Source organism: Papilio machaon, chromosome 19 (genome assembly GCF_912999745.1).
Source record: "Papilio machaon chromosome 19, ilPapMach1.1, whole genome shotgun sequence".
NCBI lineage: Eukaryota > Metazoa > Arthropoda > Insecta > Lepidoptera > Papilionidae > Papilio > Papilio machaon.
In genome coordinates this window covers 5,443,529-5,471,519 of record NC_060004.1, presented here as the reverse complement: position 1 = coordinate 5,471,519, position 27,991 = coordinate 5,443,529, and the positions used below count along the sequence as shown (strand labels likewise).

Sequence of the window (27,991 nt, the reverse complement as noted above, 5' to 3'; positions counted from 1 at the left end):
AATTACAGCGAGATCGTGGAAGCGACGACCGCGCCGGCGGCGTCGTCTTCGGGTATGGCGAGTGGGCTGAGCGGGTCGCTGCCGGGCGCGCTGTCCGGCGAGGCGCCACTAGAGGGCGGCGGCGAGGCCGAGGACGCGGCCACCAACGGCGCGGTGCGGCGGCGCGCCGGCGACACGCTGCCCATGGAGGTCACGTGACAGCCGGCCGAGCGCGGACACCAGCCGCCCGAGCCCACCGACAGCGCCGACAGCGCCGACACCCAGCGCCCGCCGCGCCCCCCGCGCCCACATCGCCCGGAGCCCATACTCGCCTTCTAGCACAGCTCCGACCCCGCCCCGGACGGAAGCACCCCGCCGCCTAGCTCGCCCACGCCCACGCCGCGCCCACCGCTGCAACACGACCCGCGCTAACGACGTGATCTTATCATAATGGAGGTCAAGTTTTACCATATGTATGGCAGATGAGGCAGAAATTGCTCATTTCAATTACTCTGTTCATATACTAATGTTTCTATCAATAATCCGAGCGCTTCTAATTTCTTTGACGAAGCATCAATTCCTATATACATTGCTTGCCTTCACTGCTGCACTCAGCAATTTTTTAGGTGATATTAATTTCTCTCCTATACCGACTAATACCGGTCTCCTGCGGGGCCTCCATTACATTTTGTAAATATTATGTTTTTTTTAAGAAACGTGTGATATTAAAGAAGTAAATAACCTACATTTAATTAGTTAATGTACCGCGCTTAGTTAATTGTATGTTTCGGGGTGTGAGCGGGGCGCGGGGCGGGGCGGGGGGGGGGAGGTGGTGCACGTGAAGTTAACTAATGGACAGTTATGTTTGTTTTTTTTTTTTCGTTTTAATTTTTTTTAAATGAATTTGTACAGTTGTTTAAGTGATAGGGCTACAAGTGAGGTTTAAACTCGCGTATTTTTAAAATGTAGAATGTATTATGCCCAATATAATCATTACCTAATACCAAATATGATTCCATTTGCTTTGGCTCTCCTGGTATCCGTGTATAATATGTTTATAGCGACATCGTTAAGGAAAAAAAAAAACAAGGAATAATTTTAAGTCATTACTTAATTATCTAGGTATTTATTAATTATTAGAAATTCTTACATCGAATTTTTCGGGGAACGCAAGTTGAAATGATCATTCCTTTGTTTGTTACTGAAATAATGTAGACAGATTTGTTAATTACACAAGAATTGTTGTTTTATAAACTTTAAACATAATATATCATTTCTAAATTACATTAACAGAAAATATTGACAAATTCAAATATTTCAGACGATGAAAAAAAATACAAGTGACAATTTTTGTTTTACTCAATATTAAAAAAAATTCAAACCGATGACCGATGTTTTGTAATTTCTGACGCAGTATTAACAAAACTGTTTACTCAATAACAAACCTTATATATATTTCTTATGTATTAAAAATGTAAATGGCGTTTATTTGCGTTGTATAAATGATATTGAAATTAAATTCAACGGCCTTGGCTTTATCGCCTGTTTTGTTGATGCCTTTATTTTAAATAGTCGATGTGTTGTAAAAAAAAAGTTACAATATACTGCTTTGAACATAAATTTGACAAACAATATTTAAACTATTCAATTATATAAAAAAAACCAGCTACAGATTTAAAATAGTATATAAAGTGGAAATCATTATAAAAATCTTTATTATTTCATCAATTAGTATTTTTATCTGTAGCTAATGATTATAAAATAATGAAAAAATTTCTTTTCTTTCATTAAATTTGTTACTTTACTCAGTTTTCAAAAACATATGCTGTTATGTATAGGGTTGCCAGGTCACCAAACCTAATAACTGGACAGACTAGCTAGTTTGGCTGGACATTTAGATAGAAAGACCGAACACGACCGTCAGTCGATTCTCGTCACCTGCGCTGAAGCCGGACAACCCGGACACAGTTTATTTTGGCCGGACACGCAATCAAAAAGCCGATCTATGTCCGGCTTTATCCGGATGCCTGGCAACGCTAGTTATGTACATACTGCACATAATAAAATCGACTTTAACTGTATTAGATTTGAGTTCTTTTTTATTTATAACAAAGTTAGCGGAAACTACATTTTTTATTATATTGTTTAAGTAATTGTTTAACCTGAGTTCACACTGACAAAACATTCACGTTTAAATATTACCGATTTGGTTTTTTTTCTGTCAAATTTCATACTAATTTAAAGTTTAGACACCAGTATTTAATTTTTTGAATTTTTGACATTAAATTGACGAGTTTTTTTTTATGTGAATGTATCGTCAGTGTAAACTTGTTGTAGTGTATACGGTTCTTTATTATAAAAACATGCTTCGTCAAAAGTAAATTTAAGTGGCTGTGACATAGTTAATACATATGGAAACTAAGCGACTGCCGGACATAATGTGCTTTTCATTCAATTTAAAATGAAATTTCCTGAAATTTAACATATTAATGCTTTTTTTTTTCAATTAGCGGTTAGTCGCGCGACTGTAATTTTATAGTCGACGGTCGCGTCAGTGGAAATACTAGCCGCTTAGTAAAAATTGTTTAATTACCACTTCACTCAGAAATGTTTTATAATTACTTAACCGTTCTGAGTGTAATTAATCCCATTTTTTTGTTTTTTTTTATAGTAAAATTAATACAGTTGGCATTATTTGCTTAAGTTTCCTTTAGCGAACATTCTAGTTTATTTACCACGAAATAAAAACGTTGGAGTGTACATTTTGAATGTGTGTAAAATATAATGTAATATAGATGCATCGCGTGTATTATATAGTGTATATTATTTGTTTACTTAATTATCTGGCAGGACCAGTGAGAGAGGTGTTGTTGTAGTCAATGTTTTCTTGTGAGCACTCAATATAAATTAACTATGACTCTTAGTAAATATATGTTAAATAGAGGATCGAGAAGTGTCGCAATTGAATATTGAAAAAAAATTTTTTTTTAGTTTGAGATCCGTTTGATCGTTTCACGTGATTATAAAATTTATTGTTGACTACAAAAAAAAATTGTGAAATAGTGAATCCTATGTTGTGAAATGTTTCTAATAATCACAGTCAAAATTATTTTGTGGTACGTTTAGACCTTATTCAAAATTTCTTTATAAAAATGGCTCCTTTATACGTAGGTTCGTTATATCTGTTATGGAAAATTCGTTTCTTAGTGTTCTGTTTTTTTGCATCTTACTAAACAATTATAAGCTGTAGTTAATTTTCATTTCTTACATTCTAATCAAATTTGTTCTTTACTTGAACTTAAATTTTCTGCCAAATAACGGTTTTTTTCGAATTCAGTCTTTTAAACTCAATAAATTAAAAATATATAATAAATTGAACTTTTCGCATTCCTCATTTAATATATATAATCTAAGCGTCATATTTTTGTCAGATATTCTGTTCGCACGCTTTTATATGTAATAACGTAAAAGGGCAAATTTATCAATATTTACTATTCAGACATACTACATTGATTTTAAACTTATTTCCTATGTATGTATTTTAAATCAAAACTTACATCATAATTAATAGTTTTTCAATAACTAGGGTCCAATAGGTTGAGTCTCCGTTAAACACTATCTCCGATATTCCTAAATAATAGAAAGCTAATTTTTGAATTCGACGTAAATAGAAATGTCACAAAAAATATTGGACAATAGATTTTTTTTTATTCGTCGATTTATAACAAGGGAATTAGATTTAGTTAATCTCATAGTATTTGCTTCAGTGGTTTTATTTTTTTATTTTAACATGAAATCAATATTTTTTTTAATCTGCGCCCAAACCTGTTGGGCCATAAAATTATTATAAAGATTACCAATCAGTTAAGTTCGCATTGCATCAGTACTTCAGTAATATTGATGCATCTCTAGACGAAAGCCATGCCCGCACTATTATAAGTGTCTTTGGCTTCAAGTATTGACAAACAGACTGCGTTTAATCACGATGTTTAGGATCGGACGAATAGAGCTCGTCCCCAAATTGACGTTAATTTAAGGTATTTTTTATCGGAACATTAGCTTCCGAAATATCGTTAATATATCGTATCGGCGGAGCTTCGTGTATTGTGACTAAACATTTAGTAAGCTTTCAATAGAAGGCGTAGTAATTTTTTAATCGAGATGTTTGCCTTTTCTCTCTCTAAATGTTTCCACAGTTATGTACACTGACGAAGAAACTACAATTAACAAAAATTAAGACTAATTAGATACAGATTTCTTGGAAGTAAAAAAAATATGGTTAATTAATTTAAAAAAAAATCTTGTTGACAAATGACAGAGAAGTGAGAATACAGATTAAATGTTTGTGTATTTTTGGAAACGTTTTGGTATCACGATTACTTTCTACTGCTGTTAACAATACAGTTTAACCGAGTACATTAACAATCAAAAGATTCAGTTGAACTCAATTCATATATTATAAATTTTTTGATCAAGTTGTTTATAAATTAAAAAAAATAAAATAATTGGTGATGTATTTTTAGAATTATAGAAATAAATGTGTCCATTAAAATTTTAGGATACATGTAGGACACAAGTAGGTAGAATATATCGTATTTTTCATTGAAAATCATCGTATGTGTGCTAAATTGTTAAAGTGTAGTTTCTTTTTCGGAGTTCAAATTTGAAAAAAAATATCTGTTCGATTTGATTCTTGTTAGAAATGTTTCCAGAAAAAATGCAAGAAAAAAAATATAATTATAAATATCGTCATTGTCTAACTTAATGTAACTAAGTATTGGGTTTAAATCTAGGTATGCGAAACTTATATCGAATCGTGTTTACGCAAAAGTCCTGTTGTTTCAATGTTTAAAAAATTCAGTGAGAATTTTTCATATCAGATCCTAATCCCAATGATCTGATAAGAAAAATAACTCGCGACCAAAAAAAAAATGTAACTGTTTTAACTATGTCTATACATATATAATTAGTAAGTATCATATACTGTACAAAAGGCTGCAAATTTGGGAAAAAATGTAAAAAAAAATGGCCTCATTTTTGGGGCCGGTAACCATACGCTTAGTAAAGTGGATAGGAAGATGTGTACCTCATAAGTTTCTGATTTCTAGTTTAGGCTGTCGCGGGTATTTTGAATGCTTTTCTTGAAGAATTGCGCGATTTTTTTCCTCAGCTTCCTCTCGGGCTGCCAATGCAAGAGCATTCATATGTTGTAATTTTGTTTCCTCCTTGTAAATATTACTTTAAATGTTTTTAGTTAGTGGAAGGTCAGCTCGTGCGCGCCGCGTGGCCGCACCGCCTCGCTCGTGTACAAGCCGGGGAGGTATTCAAAACACCCGCACTAATTAATTAAAACAAATTGCTGTAAATTGTTTGTAAAAATAGTCATGTTCAGAATTTCAGTGTAGTTTTGTTGATTATTTTTTTTTCAACCGGAAATTGCTGAATAAAGCGAAGATTCTGTTTCACTTTGTTGTTTGATTTCTTCTTGTAACAAAGATAACTTTCAGGTGTCATCTGTCAAAGGGGTGAAATATTTGGAATAAAAGTAAAGATTACTGGTGGAATAGTTTATTTGTGTACATATTTACATCAGTTATTGGTACTTTACTTCCTTTATTGAACCCGTCAAATTAAACACTGAAGCTACAATAAATAGCATAGAGCTGAAAATTGGTAGTAAAACCTGAAAAGTCCCAATCAATTCCCTACTTGGAATGAGTTATAATTTTCATGTGTAAAAAATCAAAGCATAACCCAAGTCACTAGACCTAGAGCAAATGCATAAAAACTAGAGGCATGAAATTTGAAAAAAAAAAGCAAATGGGTGACATCGCTGTACATAGGACAGGAAAAAATATTACTATGGAAATCAGCGTCATTTTGCATAGTGGACGTCATATAAAAGTTTGAACATAAGTTGCCATTATTTAATCTGATATCCCGTATTTATCACTAATTTACTGAAAAACACATTTTTTTTTTCTAAATGCGGAATTGATAGGATAGCGGACTTTTCAGGGTTTATACATAATGGTGTTACAATGGTATAAATTAATTTCGAAACCACCCATTCATTTTGCTTAAATTGATTTGAAAATCTAATTTAGAATAATGAATTAAATCTGTCGATTTCAGAATTATTCTTGTTAATTCCGTTAATTTTAAATTTTTACATTATAAGCCTTTTTTAAAATTACAGATTCAATGAATACAACAATAACAAATAATAAGATTTTTCCATTAAAAAACTTAGTGAGATTTTTCCGAGATTAGAGAATATTTTTCTAGTGAAATTTTTCTATAAAAAAACTGTGTAATTGCTTTATTTAGGAGACCAAGACATTTGCACATATATTTTAATTATAAAAAGACCCGTAATGGTTGTAAAGCACTACACTTGTCTTAATATAAATTCAACTTTACTGTAATACCAACAATAATATAAACTTGTACTTACAGTTTTTCAATCAACACAAAGCATTAGAACTTCATTAGTAATATCACGTCACTGCCATCACATTCATTTCTATTGTCAAGAACACTGCACTGTAATCTTTGGAACACTAAATGTGCATTTCCACTGCACAATTTACACAAAAATAAACACTGGATAAATTTTCTCTCTGTCCGTACTTGAAGTTGAAAGAACCATAGAACTAACACGTTTCAAGTCCATAGATCATCATACAGCATATGATCAAAGTCCATTTGTCATTGATACTGCAGGGCGTCAGATGGCGCGTCGGGCGCGGCCTCGCACTTGTCCTCAAATGATTGCTCGCCAAGGTCCGTGTGAGAGCCCGACGAGCTGAACTGAGACTCTGTGTCACTGTCTGACTCATCTTTCTAAAATAAAAAAATATATGAAACACTCAACAGCTATAAAATAAAAAAAGGGTAATAAAACCACTACCAACAATACAATAATTAGACGAGAAATATATAAAGAAGAGATATACTATGTTTAAAAAGGTACACAATTTGTAAAGAATCGTAATTCTTTTTATTTTAGTGTATTTCCCTGCAAGATTCAATTGTAAAACCAAACTAATATTTTATGACAACACAGACTCCGAGCCCATTCATTGATGGCTTAACTACTTACAATTGCTAACTTCAATACAACTTGTAAAATATCCTTTAGTGGGCCTAGCATGAATACTTGTGACTAATTACTATCGTATCGTCATGTATATTAAAACTACTTGTCGCCCAAGACTCCGTCCGCGCGCAATTAAAAAATAATAAATATATAAAATTAGACAATAAATAAATATGTGGAATAATAATAAAACCAGCCAGGCGGAGACAGAATTAATAATAATAATAAATAATAATATTAAATATTATTAAACTAAACACATAAAATATATATATGTATAGTGTGGCGACCCGTCGCCACGGCAAGCGTCGCCACGCCAACAATTCGGTTTACAAGTGATCCTATAGATGTTTCACATCAAAAACATAATAAGTAGCTTATGTATTCTTCCAGACTATGAACTATGCCAAATTTCATAGAGATCCGTTGAGCAGTTCTGGAGATACCATCAAACAAACATCCACCCATCTATCCAAACATTCGCATTTATAACATTAGTATGATTTGTATGAGTTATGCTCCACAGTAATGATAATAGTGTATTAGTATGGTTACCTTGAGTGTGAACACTTGATATGGAGGTGGGTCAGCGTGGTAGCGGCAGGTGTGGGGTAGCGGTAGTCGCGCTACCGGCTCGCGGCATGGCGCACATCCACGCTCGTCCCCACATGCAGCAAACAGCACCTGACACATTGTTATACATAATTCACCACTCTAAGGGAGATCCAATTAAATAATTACTCTGAGTAAGAATATAGACTAGTACATAGTTAAATAACTCTTGTAGTGGACCGTATTAAATGGTACTTCATGATGGGAGATACTAACGCGTTTATTGCTCCCAAACGATTGGACATTTTTAATAGATATTTATACTACTTCGCCGCTGCTCCAACAAACATAAACCTTTGCCGCACCGTTCTTTACTGGGTAAAAATTAAAACGACGCCGCGTCTTTTGGCGTAAACCGACAAAGGATTTACAAAGAATCCTGCACTTTAGCGGCCCGCTGTAACTACGTCGCTAACAACTCCTATACTATATACTATACAAAGTATGGTCAAAAAACCTTTTATTATAAATTATGGTCAAATTTCAACCAGAAGAGCACTAGTATACAATTACTCAATATTATCTGAGCCACTCACTTTGTTTTTGTTAAAGATTAGCTGTAAATAATATTTATAATCAAACTTACATTTTTTTTTGACAATTCCTTTTTCGATGTGTAAAATATGTCAAATAAAACACAAAATCTATATGTGAAAGATACACAGTCTGAATTGAATCTGAAGGACGAAAAAAAGTGTTTCATTTTAATTAATTAAACATTCTTATATAAAAAAAGATATGTTTACAAATGAGATGGAATGTGTTTCCACCTCTTTGATATCATATTTATATTGTGAAATACCTGATGGCGGTCATGCAGTATATGCTTGAGGCAGTGTTTAGCTGCAGGCAGTGCACTGGTGGAGCAACGCACGCCGCCCTCAGCAAACGTACAACGACTTGGTGTCGGCACAAACCGGTGCGGATTGCTGTCGTTCACCTGATATATATTGTCAATTATTTAATGCACTAATGCTTTGAACATCTAAATCAGGGATTCCCAAAGCGGTCGATATCGGTCGTAAACGAAAACTGATTTTGGGGGTCGACGAGGTCTAAAAATCGACCCCTATTAATAATAGTCTGCTAACTTAAAGCATTGTTAATTCTCACTCTGTCTTCTTCTATTGGCCTAAGTCAGAATTAATTATAACACTCTGTAGCAGCTGTTTTAAGTTAGCGGACTATTATGAAGGGGGTTGATCTTAAAAGTAGGTAATTTAGCCTTGTGGGTCTGAAGTAACAGTTCATTTCGGTAAATGGGTCACTTAAACGTTGTCTTCTCGTAGTATACCTTGGCTCGTTTCCTATGAAGCTTCCTCGCCAGTACAGCATCAACACCATGTTTCCTGTGATAGCCGGCGTACGCCTTCAGCTTACGTAACTGACGCCGCTCTCTTACAGTCAGTGGCCCACCGCGTGCCTGCGCGTTTATACTACCTGAAACATGTTGCAGAACAAATAATGAAACATAAGCAATTTTAATTTTAACTAAATAAACTTAAATTTACAAATACTTACAATACTGTTCTCGTTCAGCTTTCAATGACTTAATATACTGATATCTAGCGGACTGCAACAATATCCTTAACCGGCCCATTTGTCTTATGTACGCAGATTGTAATGACTTGAGTACAGTCTTTGTTTCACTTACAGCTTCCTCCGCTGTATACACACCAGCACGCCTGGAATTAAATATATAATATAGTTGTTGCCCGCGACTCCGTATGCGCGGAATTAAAAAAAATATATATTAATTAGCCTATGTGTTCTTAGAGACTATGTTCTACATCTGTGACAAACTGTTTCGGAGATACCTTAAAACAAACATCTATCCATCCATCCATCCATTCATCTAAACATTAGCATCTTATCTATATATATAAAATAAAGTCGTGTTAGTTACACTATTTATAACTTAAGATCGGTTGAGCTGATTTTTTCTTGTGTGCATTTTTTTTATTCCGCGCGGGCGAAGTCGCGGGTAAAAGCTAGTTTTAATATTAGTAAGTTACCATAGCGGCTGTGATTCACATGGCGCTTCCTCAGCATCAGAGAGATTGTCCTCGTGCACAGCGCGGCAGTCCCCGTCAGGGCCCAGTGTGACACTGTCACAGTCACTCTCACTAGCGCTGGCACACTCCATTATTGACGAGGAGTATGACGCGTTAACAGCTGTCGCGTCAATTTGTTCTGTGGAGTTAGAAATAATAACTTAGTGACATACAAACGAAACTTGTATTTTTCTTTGGGGGTGATCTTTTTTTTTAAAGGCAAACGAGCAAGAATTCACTTAAATTTGCCGAAATAGCGAGGTGACCGTTGCCCATAGACATTTGCAGATGTGTTACCTACCTTTATTCGACGGAGGGGATACACAGAAAGGGAATATTTCACCTTCCTATGCATCCACTCCTCTGTTAAATCCACTTCACCTACCCATCCTTTACTTCTGTGTGGTTCTGTGTGGTCATGGTATTTCACAGATGTTGTTTCTGGCATCTACCGCTGTTTTGGCTAAAATCTCTAATGTGTTTGAAGGTCATAATAGTTTTTAGAGAAACATGAATACTCACTAAATGGGTCTACAGCGTTAGGTGAGATGAGATCTGGCTCACAGGGCTCGCTCACCACCGACACTGAGGATGCGCACGAGGTCGTCCGCGTGCGTTCAGGACTGGAACATATTTACGTTGAATTAACTAAAACTTATTATGTACAAAAATCATCCGATATTGTTTTCTTCAATACAAAGGAATTTAAGTTAGTTAAATAATTTTTATCTATTATAAAAAATATTTGATTTATTTTCATCAATTCTAGAAACATAAATCAACTCAACTTATGAAAAGAATATCATCTTTCACGGAATCTCTTAAAACATGTAACTCTTTTCATTGAGTTAATTGAAATATTTTTGAGAGAAGGTCATCTAAACCTATTGGGACCAGACAGTATATTCTAAATTAATATATTTCTGTGTGCCTTAATTAATAAAATGAAATGAGTAGGTAACTTAATTTTCCTGAATATCACAGACTACATCATGTCACCCCTAACTTAGGGTAGGCTCCGAGCCCCTCGGTGGGGACGTATAGTGAGCTGATGATGATGATGATGACAGACTACATCTTACTAATATTATAAATGCGAATGTTTAGATTGATGGATGGATGGATGTTTGAAGGTATCTCTGGAACAGCCCAATCTGATCTTGATGAAATTAGGCACAGATGTAGAACACAGTTGTTACGTTTTTTTTTAATCCCGTGCGGACGAAGTTGCGGGCGACAGCAAGTATAATCTCTATATCGCTTATTATGAACAATCATTACAAAACACTCTACTGACCGTATATAATGCTGTAGTTGGTTGAGCAAGGTCTCCGTGGTGGTGACAGGTGGGGGCGGTGCCGCGCTGCGCTGGCGGGAGTACAGCGCAGCACGAGCGTGCTCAAAACATAACCTGCAACATACACACATATTAATTTTACATACAATCATCATAAGCCTGCCCTTTTCCTTACAGAGGAGCAGCATGTCTCAGTCATTGTATTTGAATTCATTTCCTTTATTGCATTTCCATATTCACATAATCTATCCATACTTTCTTAAATCTTCCTCTACCTTTAAAGTCACCCAATCAACATTATTGCTACATAATTCTGATTGTGTGGTGACAGGGTAAGACTAATGTTTCACAATTTTTGATTGATTTTCTTTCAAATTTTAAGTTATGTGGCTACATTATTGACTTACATGAATGAAACATAGATCTACATACTAGAATATATTATACTAATATTAAAATTTTAAATGCAATTTAGATGGATGCTTTTTCAAGGTATCTCCAGAATGGCTCAATGTATCTAAATTAAATTTAGCATACATAGCATAGTCTGGAAGAACACATAGGCTATTAATTACGGTCTTTTTGTTCTGTGAGGGCAGAGTCGCAGGCGACAGTTAGTATAAAATGTATATTCCCAACTTAAATAGGGAGATACCATACTAGGCAGAATAATTTCTTTTGATATCTATCTTAATGATGAAAGAATAAAATAACTGCCATGCAGAACAATGAGATGAAATACTAGACTTTAGCTAATCATACCAACAGATATTACATACTTTATTGATGTTGGACATACATACCCTGCATCTCTAGACTGTGTAGTTGCAGGTGGTATAGGCGCGGGCTTGTTACACCGCTGACCCCCAGCATATGTGTGCACACACTGCTTGTACGGAGCACCTGGCTCATGTAAGATATGTCTTGCGCAGTGCTGTCGCCCGCTAAGTACAGCCAGCTGGCACACATAGCCGCGGTACGCGCAAGAACGAGAGCGTGACATTATCTCTTTTTGTAACTGGAAATTATAAATAACTCTAAGACTTATGCCTGGTTTTCATTATGCCAGTACAGTAGAATAGTAGTGCTTGAAATCAATGCTGGCATACAACTAATATAATGTAAACACTAACTGGCGCCAGTCCATACAGTCCATGCCAAACCAGTGTTACTGCACATAATGTAAAAACTGCATTAATTCTGTATTTTCACTATATCTCTTAGAACATTGATTTTCAAAGTGATACTGGTTTAAGATCTGACAGAGTTGTACTTAGTGCAGAGTAGTATTTAATATGAATAATCTAGAAAAGTGACTACCTAATTAGATATGAGCCAGACATGACTGAATACGGCATAACTTAGAAGTTAATAATATTAACCAATTAAAATTTTTGATACTAACTTGAGCTCTTAATTTCTCCTCTTCTTGTTTCTTGATAACATCATTGTCTGGTGGCTTAATGGATTTAACATTTGTGATTCTTATTGTAGAGGCAGAACCTCTGCCACGACTCAGCATTCTTGGTTTAGGATATTGTAGTACTTTATTTGTGTCTTGACTTGTCATCTCTGATATTTCAACTGGTTTATCTGAAAATTATAGTCACAAATTATTACTAAGTTTGTTTGTTTATATTAAATGTTCTTAAAGTATTGGTATTGTGTCTTATGCCGTTTGTTTTAAGGTTTAAAACGTATCTGACAAAAATAAAATTCAAATGATGCATTACTTTTGTTGAAGAATTTAAAATGTTTGTAACATATAGACAAGGTTTTGAAACGGTGTTGTTATGCAATATTAAAATAAAATTACAAACTCATTATGGCTCGTTAAAATCAAAGAGTTATTTAGTACTTACACTCATTAATTCTAATATTATGGTTTCCTGAATTTTTCATGTTAGGCTCTATTATTGAAAACATTATCGCTCATTAACTAATTACGCTTCTTTATTTCTGACAATTTAGTTACTTTCAGCGAATTTAAGTACTATATTAAGAAATAAATATAATTACGTAATATATTTTTTAATTTCTACTTCTACGACTCGATTCGATTTCGACACCACACTCCACGTCTACTTTGAAACCGCGAAAAGACAAAATTATCGAATACCGTCCTTATTAACTATTAAAATTTCAAACGAATATTTAAATTACGCAAATACCTCATTCTTACTGAAAAAATTAAAATAATATTTACCAAAGTTTAATTCGTCTTTACCCGCCTCTAATATTATTATTTGACAAAAGAAATAATGAAGTGTGTTGTAAACAGTGGTGGGTCGGCCATTTGCACCGAGTGACAGAGTTTTTAGGTGCGTAAATTGAAAATGCTCTATTTGGTGCAAAAAGTACATGAAATGTGATAAAAATATGTACAAAAGAATCAGAAGCGTTTGTTCTATAAAATTATACATAGTGAGTATCTTATCCGTACCTGTATTTGTTGCAGATCACCATTCTGTCACCGGAGACCTCACTACGTTAACCACTAAGTTTTTCAATGGCGGCCGTTTGATTATACACACCAAGTTTACAAGTAGTGACGTTATATTTTCATATATTTTTATAGGTATTGTTAAACGGATAAAACTTCAGTAATTATTAAATCGACGTTTATGAACAATTTAATACACATTAAGTTAACTATGCGATTTCTTATATTGTAAAATCTTTCAAATGTTATCGTCGCCTGCATCCGTCCGCCGCTGTCATAGCGCTGTCTCTTTTGCACTCGGGCACATAAACGGATCTAAATTTTCCGTCGTGCTTCTTCGCGCGCAGTCATTGGAACATTCGTTCAATGGCTGGAGGACAAGAGAAATGGTATTTTACAAAAGAGCAACTACAGAATTCTCCAAGCAGAAGATGCGGTTTAGATGCAGATAAAGAACTTGCCTACCGGCAGCAGGCAGCGAACCTCATTCAGGATATGGGCCAACGGCTCCAAGTGTATCCTTTTCAATGTGGCTATTTCAGTGCAATGTTTTTGTCAAGTCATGTGCGTAAAACGTGTAAAACACGCTACAATTTAGTGTTTATTTTAAATCAAAATTGACATATATATTCATTATAGTAATACAAAAGTTTGTGTCGTGTGTTTTTACGATGTGCGGTAGTGAAAAGTATGACGAAATATCTTCGAAGTAATGATCGTTGTGTCGTTACTTTCCCTCGGTTTGCTGGGATTTCCCGCCGCCTCGTGGCTTGGGATTTTGTTTTCTAAAGGTAAGGGACTTGACTTTATTTATGACTAGTTTGTTATCATTTGTAGCCATTAAGGTTAGAGCCGCGTGATGGCGTGATAATTTTTTAGGTCAGTGATCCTTGACAGCTGTGAACGCCTGCGCGTATGACGTAGGGTCTGGCGATCGACCTGTCCGCTAAATTTAACCGCCTTTTTCCTGTTTAATTTGCACGTCTTGAAGCGTGTAGTTTTATCGCTTCCTGCTATTGACCCCACTGAAAGATAGTGTTGTTTTAAGTGATGTATATTGATGCAATTGTCAAGAACAATGTTGTCATTTATAAAATACCTTATCTTTCAAGTTATTCAAAATGCTTTTTAAACTGCATAATAACTTATATATTAACTAGTCTTAACCTTCAAACCATGGCCTAGTACAAGCTTAGATTTGATTAGAATGGTTAAAAAGAACAGTTAATTATATATTAGAGGCAAAAAACTCAACTTAAAATGTTGTCCAGAGGTATGCAGCTATTCTTATGTTCTGTAGTTAGTTAGTTCTACTTATATTATCATTTTACTATACTTAAGTAAAAATTATTTTAAAACAATGAACTTGAAGGATAAAGTAATCATTTTCTTGGAAGATTTCAAAAAGGTCCCTTGTAATATTTGTTAATATAACAATACATTCCTTAACAATAGAGGATTACAATGTTTCTACCTGTACCTTCTTAAATGTACTTGAAATTTGACAGTACAACTTGTCAATAAACCTGCTGGCAGGTTTTTGTAAGTTATTATGAAGTTAAATTGTTCAACTTTTAATAATAATATTAAAATATGTTTAGGATCTACATGTTGTAGTGTCTCAAGCACATGTAACCATGTATTTTAGTTTGTAAATACATATAAAATTCATATATACATCATCAGCTCACTATATATCCCCACTGAGGGGTTTGTAGCCTACCCTAATTTAGAGGGTGAACACTAACTGAACATATATACTAAATTCATATTATTGCTTTGAGTTTTCATGTATTAACATTCAAAATTTGGTAATTCAAGGAGTGTGATTGCTCAGTTATCGGCAGTAATAAATACATATTGAATCTATAAAGCCATTGTCTTACCGAACATGATTAATATCAAATTTTGGACAAATCATTGCTGTATCTCTAAGTATGTAACTAGTTTTCTACAATTTGGATTCTATAAATGTATATTTTTCTCACATAATGAGTTCCTAAAGAAAGCTTCATAGGTTAACTCTACTAAATCCTTCATTTGTCTTTATAAAATTATTTTTCCAGTCATTGAAATAATATAATTCATAAAACTCCATTTTTATAATTTTTAATCTCATTAGGTCTATCAATATTTTATCTATCAACTATGCACCTACTATACTTAAGAAATTGATCCATTTTTCTTTATTTTAATACTCCAATAACGTGTTAGTAAATGACTCAAATGATTTATCACAATGCACTAACAGTTATGGTAGACCTTGTTGGTTGACATTGGTATGTTATCGTGCAGTGATAAAACATATTAGCGTAACATTGTCATATAGAATCATAAAAAATTCAATAAAAATATTTGTATTAATACACTGAATACGCAGAATGAATCAAGATTATGAATTATCAGTAATTATTATTTTGATATTGAAAACTCTTTATTGTAGAATAGTGGTTAAAACTATCCGTAACACTGGTGGTAGAATATTGCAAGGTTCCCTAACGTGTTTTATGTTTATGGATATGATAGATTATTTTATTTCATGTAATAAAGTATTAATATGGCTTATATAGTCTTGTTTTAGAAATATAAAAAACTCTGTCCGCGCGGATTAAAAAAAAACTTAATAATTAGCCTATCTGTTCTTCCAGACTATGTTCTACATCTGTGCCAAATTTCATCAAGATTCATTTAGCCGTACCTAAGATACCTTCAAACAAACATCCATCCATCTGAACATTTGTATCTATATATATAAAAGAAAGTCGTGTTAGTTACACTATTTATAACTCAAGATCGGTCGAACTGATTTAGCTGAAAATTGATGGGGAGGTAGCTTAGAACTAGGAGATGGACATAGGAACTTTTTTTATTTTGTGTGCATTTTTTTTATTCCGCGTGGACGGAGTCGCGGGTAAAAGCTAGTTTATAATGTTAGTGAGATAGTAAGATAGTCAATTTGTTTGCTACAAATTAGTATGATTTCTCAAAAATACAAGAGGAAAAAACATGGAAAACTATAAATTAATATCAATGTAGTACAATGAGTCACAAACAGCTGTGAGTCAAGTTGGTGGTCTGTTGATTTGCGTTGCATTTTATAGCGCGAAAAATAAGGCGCATAAGTACACTGACTCATGCATTATCACAAGTGACTATGTTGTTTGACTTTTTTTGTAGGTTTGTTTTGCTTTGCCTTGTTGACATTCTCTTTTAAAAATATCGATAGTACTTCTTGGTACAGGGGTTAGTGCAGAGATTTTACATATCGGGATTGTGGTTTGATTAACTGAGATTTTTTTTAATTGACAATAACAGTTTGAATGCCTTTTATTGTTCTTATCTTGACGTAGTTGTAACAAACTAAAAGAAAATTTTCATTACATTTAAAGTTGTGAGTATACATTTTATTAGACTATTCAAAATACGATACGGCTATTAGAAAATTAACACAATAATTTTTATAGTTTCATAGTTGCGATTACAGAGCTACAAGTTGTAAAGAATGTACCTATTTTTAATGTATCACTCTTCTACAGCTACAATAATTATATTGGCTGTTACTGTAAATATACAAACTATTACAGTTGAAATTAAGTGGACTCAAATATATTTCATGATAAAATCAAACTACGTTGCGTCATTATTAACCGAAATGCGACGAACAATAGTGAAAGCTGACTAAACGGGTCACATACGGTTGTACCGCTTTTTGCACGCGGCCGCAAAAAAACTTTTTACGTGCAAAACGACGCCAAGCTAGGTCAGTTGATTCGGCTCTTTCATCAACGTAAAAATACTGCGACCTTAAAACTCCAATAAGATAGGAAGCTACGCTTTTTAGTTAACCTTATTTAGATCATGTATTAAGCCCTCATCAGTGAATATTTTTTTTATAAATAGGTTTTGATACTCTACCTTTATGATTTAGTTTTGCGTTAAGTTGTTAGACTATGTTAATGATTATATGAAAAATAATTCATAATTAATAGATTTATTTTAAGAATGGATTATCGTTAAACATTCAAAAATTTAACCATCTAGACGGGAAATGTAGTGCAAGGTCACCTTTACCTTGATACGGACAACGTTACTTTTCTTTAGGTCAGTAGAATAATCTAATAATTTCTTGTTTATAGTTTAGTTAATTTATTTTTGAAATATACGAATGTCTGTTAATTGCAGAAAAATTGTTCTATTATGAGAAATGTATATAAATTATAAATGTATTTTTCTATACTTATATTAAAGTGTTCCGTTTTACGCACATGAACTTTAGTTGATACCTGTCTTTCATTAAAGAAATGTAGTATATTTGTGTTGATTTTAGAAAAAAAATAATTCCTTAACAGTAATTTTACAGTTCACAACTATGCATCAACACGGCTATTGTGTATATGCATCGCTTCTATGCGTTCCACTCGTTTACACAGTTCCACAGGAACGCAATCGCCGCGGCGGCACTCTTCCTCGCCGCAAAGGTATGTAATTTTAATGTGCATAAAAAATATATTGTTTTCCTTCATCACTAAATAGAATTTAATTGGCAACACTGTTTTTCTACTATTTAAATAAAAGAGGCTATGATAAATTCTTTATGACTGTTGAATAAATAAAGCTTTTCAATTTCAGGTGGAGGAACAACCACGAAAATTAGAATATGTAATAAAGGTAGCACATGTCTGCCTTCACCGGGGTGAGGGAGTGAATGCCCTCACTACGGAACAGTATCAAGAACAGGTAAAGTAATTAGTTAATGAGTTACATTTAATATTTCATAGTCGGGTATATAATGATAGTATTTGTTACAGGCGCAGGACCTGGTATTCAACGAGAACGTACTCCTACAGACGTTAGGTTTCGATGTCGCGATCGACCATCCGCACACGCACGTCGTACGCACGTGTCACCTTGTCAAAGGTGAGACAAGCGTCCGCATGCGTTGCGAGTTGATCGTCAACTGAGCCGATCAGCACGTTCCGTTACACGCTGGCGATGCATTCCCCCGCTCTATGGCGACGATGCGGCACGTTCCGATTTACGTATGGATTAGCGTACGGCCGGTCTAATTTCATGTGCGGTGGTAGTTTTGAGAAGGTTTGAGTTACCTTTTTACGATAAAATTTGTTTTTCTTCAATGTTGCTATAATTTTTTTGTATAAACACTTGGGTCTACACTTCTAACAAGTTTAATAGTGCTGGCCTAAGTGTTTATGTTCTAAAAATATGAAAATGTAAGAAAGCTTGAACATGAATAATTGACGTGTGCCTGAATTTTTGGCGCGTTGTTATTATTTTTTTATTAACTAAACTGAAGTCAAACAAAGATTCGTACAAAGAGGTACCATAACTGTTTCTCAAATACCGCTTAGACTTGCCGCGTGCGATCCGAACAAAAAAAATATAAAATGATGCGATCCACAAGGGGCTTAGTGTCACCCATTTCCCAGCGACTAGAGGTATGTGACAACTGACTGGAAATAAATCTTTGTGTGTCCACCCCCTCCCTTCACGCACATCAACGCAACCACTTTTTAACCCCTAGTAGGTTATAGTTGAGGCTACAAGTCTATTTACTATGAAAAGTATCGAATTTTAATAGTAATTAGTAATTTAATTTTTTATGTTGTGTACAGGGCATTGTTTTTATTGTCCATAGCATGTGCAATGTAGTTTAAAGAAAATGCGGTGATTTCAATCCATTTACGCTTATGTAAATTTTATTACATTATAAATCAGTAATAAATATGTCAATTAAAAAAAATTATTCAATTTGGTGACAACATTAAGGTTTTATGTTCTTTCCTTGTACAGATATTTCGATCACCCTGTATATATATTTTTGTGTATATTATAAGTGGTTCCTTCAAATAGACTTATTTCCATAACTATATGCTTTAATATTATTTTATTCCTGCATGATATATGTTAATAAATCATCAAAAACATTACAAAGTTATGCGAAAAATAACATATGTTTCACTAAACACGTCATTTATAACATATTTAGATAAGATTTTTTTTAATTATTCCAATCCAAATTTTTTGTTTTTTTTTTTATTTCACATTTAAACGTTGAAACTGAAGTGTAAATTTGTCAATTTCAGCGCCAAAGGACTTAGCGCAGACGTCATATTTCATGGCGTCGAACAGTCTACATTTGACGACAATGTGCTTGCAGTACAGGCCGACTGTTGTTGCTTGCTTTTGCATACATTTGGCCTCTAAATGGAGCAATTGGTCGGTGAGTCAAAATCCAAGTTTTATTTAGATAAAGCCTATGATTTTTTATGATTAAGTTTAACTGCATCATTGCATTTTAACGGTAGTTACATACAAAAAACTGAGTAACAATCAGAAAACATCAGATCTAGTATCTGACAGGAGCAATGAATATTATTAAGTGACGTCATTAGGACAAATGTACTTCAATTTCTAGTACTGCGATACAATATATTAGGTTACACTTTAAAAATGTATTGAAATATAACAGTAAAATGCTAGAAGTTTTTTTTGTTTATAAATTAAAAATGTGTTTGTGTCAGATTCCTCAATCGCACGAGGGCCGGCACTGGTTCTCTTACGTGGACCGCAGTGTGACGACAGAGCTGCTGGAGCGGCTCACGGCTGAGTTCCTGCACATCTTTGACAAGTGCCCATCACGACTCAAGAGGAAGATGATGACTATGTCCAATAACAGTAAGTGGTGTCACTTTGAGTGATCTGAATTCAAATATAATGCAGCATTGCTGTACGTTGTTTTCTGCCAGTAACTGATTTACTGAAGTGGAGCTTTGTTTACAGGCGGAAGTTCACCGCACTCGAACGCGGCTCATCAGTCCTCCTCCGCAGGCGTCGCCAACTCACCCTTCGACAAGAAGCACCCGCCGCCCAATAGCGACGAGTTCGATAAGTCGTTTGATAAAGGTGCCTATTAATGTCTTTGTTTTTTAATCAACAAAAGTAGTTTTTATTGAACAAAATTAATACCCATACTTCAATATCAGAATACGAGCGCGAGAGGCGTCGTCAACCCGGTGCCGGCGGCTATGTGCCGGCCACGGCGCCCCCTGCCGCCAACCCCCCACAGCCACAGAAGATCGACTACAACCTGTACAGAGAAAAGAGGGAGCGAGAGGAAAGAGAACGGAGACAAGCCGCGCTGCAGCAGGCGAGGCCGAGCTCCTCGCAACAGCCCAGACCGCCCGGGGGCTCCCAGCCGCCGCCGCACCACCAGCGGCCCTCTTCCAGCCAGCACCACCATAAACCCCACCACGCCTGGCCGCACCACAAACCGCCCCACCACAAGCCTCCTCACGAAAAACCACCTCACGAAAAACCGTCTCATGAGAAAACATCTCATGAGAAACCGTCTCACGAGAAACCTCCTCACGAGCACCGGCATCACCGGCCGCAAGTCCACCCTACGACCCCAGCGGCGCCGGTTTCTCATCCGCCGCAGCCGGAGCAAATACCTCAACGGACGCGCCCACCTTCGCTGTTCTCCCCAGAAAATGCGACCACACCCACGGCAGCCGCCGCCGCAGCCCCCCGGAGACCACAACCCTCCCAGCCACAGAATAGAGAGCATAGACCTCCCCGGCCCGAGTCTCGCCCGATACAACAACCCCCTTCTATCCCTGCTCCGATTCAACAATCTCATACGCAGCCAGTAATAGATCAGCGTGCCCCCAGTCCGCATAAAAAACGACCAGACCCCACGGCCGCGATAAGAGAGATGCAACCGCCGGCCATACTGTCCCCCTTCTCGTCTCCCCCCGCAAAAGAGCCCACGCCCAAGCCGAGACAACGCGCCCCCTCCAACTCTGAGCCCGAATTAATTCCCGTCGTGAAAAAACTAGACGAGACCCCCGGCTACGAAAATGTGATACGAGACTCACAGCGTGGCAACACAATTAGGTCCCGTCCCCCGGAGCAGAGGAAGCCCGAGCCCGTCAGAAGTCTCAACGGTATAGAGACCGACCCCACCTTGGTATCCAATTTACTCAAAGAGAGTTTAGCGAAACCGGCGCCTATAACTGTGCAGACGGAGCGCAAGTCTCCCGTCGAAGTCAAGCGCGAACCTGTCATAGAGCCCCCCGCCCCGGTCCAACTCCCACCGCAACCCGATCCCCCGGCCCAACCCCTGTCGCAGGAGGAGGCCGACCACAAGCACAAGAAGGAAAAGAAGAAAAAGGACAAACACAAACACAAGGATCGCGATAAATCGAAAGAGGAAAGGAAGAAACATAAAAAGGACAAGGAAAGGGAGAAAAAGTTGGAACCGAGCCCTCAACCACCACCGGCGGAGCCTCTGACGGATGGTGCTTTAAGGATAACCATACCGCGAGACAAGTTGTCCACCAGTCCCGGCCTCAAGATCAAGATCCCGAAGGAGCGGCTCGCCGCGCCGCCGCCGCCGCCGCAGCCCTCCGCCGGACTCAAGATCAAGATATCCAAGGAGGTTCTCGAGACGTCGAGAAAGCGGACCGGCGTCCCCGAGCCTGGCCCGCCGCCCAAGATGCCGCGTCAGAACGGAGCTCCGCACCACAAGGTAGGCAATTGGAACGTCCCACCCCCTTACAGACCCCCTCTACCTTACTACGTGGTGCAGCCGCCGCCCCCGCTGTACTTCGGCATGGGCATGGACGGGTACTTCTACGGCGGCATGTACGGGCCGCCGCAGCCCCGGCCCCAGATGGCGCTGCCGCAGCCCCCGCGGCCGCCCCACGCCCCGCACCCCCCGCAGCCCCGCGCACAACCCCCGCTGCCCGCCATGCCGCCGCCACCAGTACCGCCGCCGCCACCCGAGTAGTCGCATGCCTATAACCGATAGGTTATTTCTTATTTAATGTACCTGTCTAATGGTACAAATACAGTAGTTTTATCTTAGGCTCATCTAAGGCCAGGTTCTCACAAATTGACAGCCCCCGAGACCTCTACTAAGAGTAATATCCTATAGTTGATTCAATGTGAACAAAAATGACTACTATGAATATTTTTGCAACTCTCATATTTATATTGACTAAAGGTGGTAATTATTTGGACAATGAAGTCGCTTATAAAGACTGCGTTGATAGTTTTCTTTAGTGAACATTTTACATAAAATAAAACAGGGATTAGAAAAACTACACGAAAATATTTTAAAAAATTCTTCTAGAGCTCGACTCAAGATTTTATAAATTTTATAGTTGGATGATATTTTATTGTCTTATTTACATATTGACTAAAGTTATTTTTATACATGTTGTACAGGGGGTCAGAAAAGTATTGAATTGTCTTGTGTACTCGTTTTACAATGTAAATTTATATTTACCATTGTTATAATATTCTAATATTAAAATTATAATATAGTTAAATCAAAGTCAAACTTGAAAAAGATGTTAAAACGTTGTGTAATGTTAGTTCCTGTCTTTTATTTTAAAAAGTTGCAAATTGTATATATAAAATATATATAAGAAATGGAACATATAACATTTACATGACTTATTAAAGTTGCTTCAATATCTCGGTTATAAATATGTTATTTAATATTAGAGCTATGAAACCGTCTTTGTAATGTACAAATTCTTAATATGTATTAAGTGTCTATTTATTAAGCTTTGTTAAGTCGTACTTTATTTAAGTTGGATTATTATCGCGTACGTTACATTCCATTTAATATTTATTAATTTTTTTATATTATATAACACGACCAAATAATTAACAATTTTAACAGTAAAAAATATACTTACTCCAATAAAATTTTTTTCAAATGAAATTATATGAAAATATTAAACTTTGAAAGATTCGAATTCTTTACAAAAAAAAAAAAACTTTTAACTTTAACATTGAATTAAACAAAAAAAAATGATAGTACAGATATTCAAAATCATTTCTGCAGTAAACTTTAATGAAAAAAAATATAGAATAAAGCTTTTATTTAATTATAAATAAATAAAGTGTAAACTCTTTATAACGTCACTCTATATAACGTTAATCTCCTTAAAAAGGAAATTGCTTTACTTTGATTGGTTTATCTTGTTTTCCATTCACTAGTCTAGTTTCATATTTACTGTTACATTATTTGTTATATATAATACATATTAAACTAAATAATATATGAATCCAATCTCAAATTTCTATTAGTGTTTCTATTGTTGATACATAAATGCATATATGTGTACACTGTTTATATATCACTCGTATTTTTTATATCAAAATATATATAATATGGCTTATTTACATAAAAGTAAATTTTAAAATATATTTTTACATATATTTTATCAACATTCTAAATTATGAATCATAGAAACAAAATTTACAACTGAATGTGTGTTATTTTTTGTTGCAAGTAATGTATGTATAGTATGTTAAAAAATATTTTTTGATATTTTTTTTTCTTGAATTATAATTATTTTTTTAAATATATAATATCATCAAAACACCACTGAACACATTACCATATCAGCTTTAATTTCATTAATAGACTCATTTTTGTTAAGACTCGTATAATTAAGTTGTTGCTTGCTCAAAAGATGTAGTGAAATAATGTATACAGGGTGTTGTGATGAGTGTTCCTTATATAAATGGGCTGAAAATTATAAATATATGATCTATTGTCGTTTTCATTGCGCTTGTGATTAGTTAATTTAGTACGGATTGTTAGTTTAATACGGATGTAAATGCATAGATTGATGTTTAACGTAGATTTCCACTGATGAAATTGCTGTTAAAAAATATTGTAATCACTTGTCAACTCTCTCAATCTTTTTAAAAAACAAAGATTAATGTGTTTTTGCACTGGTATTTCGGCAGTGGAACCACACGGTTAAATTTATTCATCATGTGAGGAAATCTTATAAGTGGCACCGATTAGATCTTCTAGCATTGGGGCAGTGGAAACTCACCGTTAAACTAATATCAGCAAAGTTTTTTTTTTTCTTTTGGGTATCAATCTATGTACTTAAATCTTATGTTGGCACCGAATGTACCGGCGTGCGTTTGTCATTTTGTAAATATTATATTAAATTTAATATAATTTTACAATGGTGCCATTTTTGTTACCATTTTACTCTGTAGTATAAATTGCAAATAGGCACTAGATATTTTTAGAACTATTTACCTAGAGAAAGTACTTAATGTTTTAATTAGATGATGATTAACATATTCCTGTTTTTCTGTAGTTTAAGTAAAGTGTGTATATTTTTTAATGTAAATTGTGTAATTGTAAAAAATGAGATTATTGTATGAGTTGTGTACATAACTGAGAACAATTTCTATATTATTAGTTTTTTTTTTAATTTCAGTACAGTTTTTTTTAATTAAATGTTATGTATTTTTTGTTGATCTTACTTATTATTTCGTTTGAAAACCAATTTCCTCAAAATATGTTTTTTTTCTTCATATAAAAAGTACATCCTGTTTTACTTTAAACCTTACCTAAGTATTATCTTTCTATTCTCTTTTGGCTTTGATTTTTTTTAATAGATCTTTTTAAAAAAAATTATGCAAATTTAATGCCAACAATTTTTATATCTATATGTGTAATATTTTGTAAAATTTTTACCTTTGAATAAGGATTAAATTTTTAAGAAAATTAAAAAATATATAATGTCTGGTTTATTGGACTTTTTCATCTGTAATTTTTCATATTGTAACTGTGAATTTCCACTACCGAAACATTGGTGTAAAAACATCTTATCTCTTTAGAAAGGCTATTCGTCAGTGGGAACCCATGGTTACAATTTCTTACCCTTGTACACAACTTTACAGGAATTTCCGATATGACGTTGACTATACTAATTTTTTTTAATGATTAGTTGATAGTATGAATTGTTGTAATAAAATCTATAAATTTATAAAGAATTTTTTCTTCCATATACTTTAATATAGACTATAATTCTGTGTGTAAATTAAATGCTTTTGATGTACATTTTTTTTAGACAACTGAAATTTATAAAAGGTGCTACACAAATTTCAGTTTGATGTTGCCTTAGTATAGGAGTTATGGTAAAATTATGATTTTTTGCATGTTTGACCGTGGCTTTATTATTTCTTTTTTAACATGGTCTGTGTAAAACCCTGAATTTTTTTATATTGTTTAGATGTTATGTTTCACGAGAAACATAAATATGGTGTTTTTATTTTGTATGGTGCCAGTTTTTTTTTTTTTTTTTTACTTAAATGTGTACATTCCAACAGCTAAATGATAGCTTGCGCGCAGCTGTGTATATCGTGACCTTATGGGGCTAGACTACTTTAAAAGCGACTATAAAAAAAAAAACTAAATCTAACATTCGAATTTGGAATGGGCGGTTTAATCCAATCACATTCACTTTAATAGCTGGGAGTTCGCTTGGCATCGGTGGCGGGTTAACTTTGCAGTTCGGATTGATTAAAAAAAAAATAATAAATTCTTAATTTGAACCAACCAACCAACCAATCTGAGCTGCGAATGTAAATAGAGAACGCGTGGCGGTGGTTATCTTTTTCAAATATAAATTTATAAATGGCCAGTATCTTTAAGATTTGTATAATAAAAAAAAAGTTGTAAACTCTTTTGTCAGTGGTCAGTAACTTTGGCCTGTAAATTAAAAAAAAACCAAAGCCCCCGCTTCGCGTGAGTAATTCCAGCCTCATTGGGAACGACGACACACGGCTGTGCGCTCACACGTCGCTCGTATTGCAGGTGGTCGAGCCGGCGCTGGGGAACGGGCACGCGGGCAAGTGACGCCCGCCGCCGTAGCGCTACGTGTGTCGCCGTTCCTCCACAACAACTTACGGACCTCACTAGTGTAGTGTAATCTATTTTTTTTTTCACACACAATTCTTTCTTTCCTACGTCAAACGGACGGTTTTGGCTCGCATGTTGTCCATAGAGGTATTATAGATTATATCGAAATTAAGATGCTTGCTTAAAAGTATGAGAGAATGGATATAGTCAATATTTTGTGTATTATTAGCTTATGATAGTTTATTTGATCTGTAAAATCTCTATGGGTGAATATATTGCACCCTCACTGAGGCTTTGGGTGGTCGTTAATCGTGTCATATCAGGGTTTAATGACTTATTTGAGAGTGTCTAGGGGAGGAGGGGGATTTTATATCAACATTTAAGCAATATTGATTACTTTTTAATTAGAAACTAATTTGAAATCGAAGCATGTGTATTCTAGCTATTTTGGCGCTAATTGCTTCGATTTGATGATCTTTCGTCCCCCACCTCTAAATCAATACGGTCCTAGTCATGCTCATATAGTTTTGAATTATGTGTTTTTTTTCACAATAGTAAAGGCTGTGTCACAATGTAAACATTCTAAAAAAAGATCCTATTATTTAACCTCCCAATTGCTTTATAACCCATGCTTTTGTAAACCACTAACTTTTTTTTTCTTTTTTAATGTTCGATTATAGATTAAAAATGTGTTGACGTCTCTAAATATGATTTGATATTCATTTAATATACTATTGAAGGAAAATTTTGTAAATATATCGTGATAATAAATAATTATTGTATATATGAATGTAATAAAATTAAAAACTTAATTTATATTTTTGGCTTGACTATGAAATATTGGACGATTTACAATATAACCATAGAAACATATAAAATGCCTTTATTGATTAGTTTCATGTATTAGACCTTTCAAAAATAACAACGTTATTGTTAATCAAAGTTAAATATGTTATTTCAAATTATATAGCACATATTCTGACAATAAAAAATAACAAAAAAAAATATGCCATTTATAAATAGCATTTCATGATTACTAAAAAAAATTGTCTTTGAACATATAAAAGTAACTACAGTGTAAATTCTTTATAACGATATACTTAACAACAATAAACTCCCTGTAACGTTGAAGTGAGCCCAACTTGGTTGGTTTGCGTTAAAACCCACATATTGAAACACTCTTTATAGCGATACGCCATTCTCTATTACGAAGAAATGTGGTCATATTTGTAGACAGTAAATATTTATTATCGGTATTATTGTTTATGTTGTGTTATCTTGTTAATTTGTTTGTTTTTTTTTACTCACTCCATATAACGATAACTATAACGACAAAAAATAATCAGTCCCTTGAGTTTCGTTATAAAGAGTTTACACTGTATTCCTTTTTTTTTAATATAATTATTCTTTAACAATTCATAGAAACTTCAAAATATATACTCAAAATACCAAATTTTACGTTTTAACAGTACAAATTTAGTTAATAGAATTTTCATGCCGTTATTTCATGTGATATATAACTTTATTCTAAAGGCTATTGACACTGGCCAACAATATTCCAATAACTAGACATTATAAAATAAAACTGGAAACCCTGATTTTTGTCTCAGGATTTCAACTGCAGTGACTTGTATTAATACAGTCGAACCTGGGTAAACGAGAATCCAAAAGACTGCGGATATTTTTTCGCTTTTGGAGGTCGTTCCGTTTGGACCGGACAATGACGCTGGTTTCTCGCCTATCCAAGTTCTGCTGTACATATCATGGTCTCTTTTCTGTCAAAGAAAGTGAT

The 27,991-nt window shown here is 34.9% G+C and overlaps 3 protein-coding genes across 6 annotated transcripts in view; 2 read left to right on the top strand and 1 right to left on the bottom strand.

Moving 5' to 3' along the window:
* The window catches only part of LOC106715297, a 57,966-nt gene extending 57,768 nt beyond the window's left edge, over positions 1-198 (top strand). Inside the window, exon 16 of the mRNA XM_014508568.2 lies at positions 9-198. Within this exon, the coding sequence (XP_014364054.2) occupies positions 9-198 (190 nt within the window). The remainder of the gene's footprint in view (positions 1-8) is intronic.
* A 6,158-nt stretch (positions 199-6,356) lies between these two features.
* Positions 6,357-13,562, bottom strand: LOC106715279 (KAT8 regulatory NSL complex subunit 2). 2 transcript variants are annotated; one of them, XM_014508535.2, is made up of 11 exons: positions 13,488-13,562; positions 12,450-12,637; positions 11,848-12,062; positions 11,045-11,158; positions 10,270-10,370; positions 9,709-9,886; positions 9,215-9,378; positions 8,988-9,133; positions 8,496-8,633; positions 7,637-7,765; positions 6,357-6,825 (listed from the first exon to the last, which is right to left on the bottom strand). In XM_014508535.2, exons 2-11 carry the CDS (start codon positions 12,612-12,614, stop codon positions 6,691-6,693), a joined length of 1,485 nt encoding a protein of 494 aa, XP_014364021.2. In that variant the 5' UTR covers positions 12,615-12,637; positions 13,488-13,562; the 3' UTR covers positions 6,357-6,690. The 2 variants fall into 2 exon arrangements, with proteins under 2 accessions (XP_014364021.2, XP_014364020.2); XM_014508534.2 differs by lacking the exon at positions 13,488-13,562 and adding an exon at positions 12,907-13,127.
* A 280-nt stretch (positions 13,563-13,842) lies between these two features.
* On the top strand, positions 13,843-26,696 carry LOC106715278 (cyclin-T). 3 transcript variants are annotated; one of them, XM_014508533.2, is made up of 9 exons: positions 13,843-14,002; positions 17,848-17,965; positions 18,117-18,224; positions 18,296-18,404; positions 19,592-19,728; positions 20,030-20,183; positions 20,289-20,411; positions 20,492-22,038; positions 26,155-26,696. In XM_014508533.2, exons 1-9 carry the CDS (start codon positions 13,854-13,856, stop codon positions 26,194-26,196), a joined length of 2,487 nt encoding a protein of 828 aa, XP_014364019.2. In that variant the 5' UTR covers positions 13,843-13,853; the 3' UTR covers positions 26,197-26,696. The 3 variants fall into 3 exon arrangements, with proteins under 3 accessions (XP_014364019.2, XP_045538652.1, XP_045538653.1); XM_045682696.1 differs by lacking the exon at positions 26,155-26,696 and having other exon boundaries at positions 20,492-22,633; XM_045682697.1 differs by lacking the exons at positions 13,843-14,002; positions 17,848-17,965; positions 18,117-18,224; positions 18,296-18,404; positions 26,155-26,696 and adding an exon at positions 18,623-18,943 and having other exon boundaries at positions 20,492-22,633.
* The last annotated feature ends 1,295 nt before the right edge of the window (positions 26,697-27,991 follow it).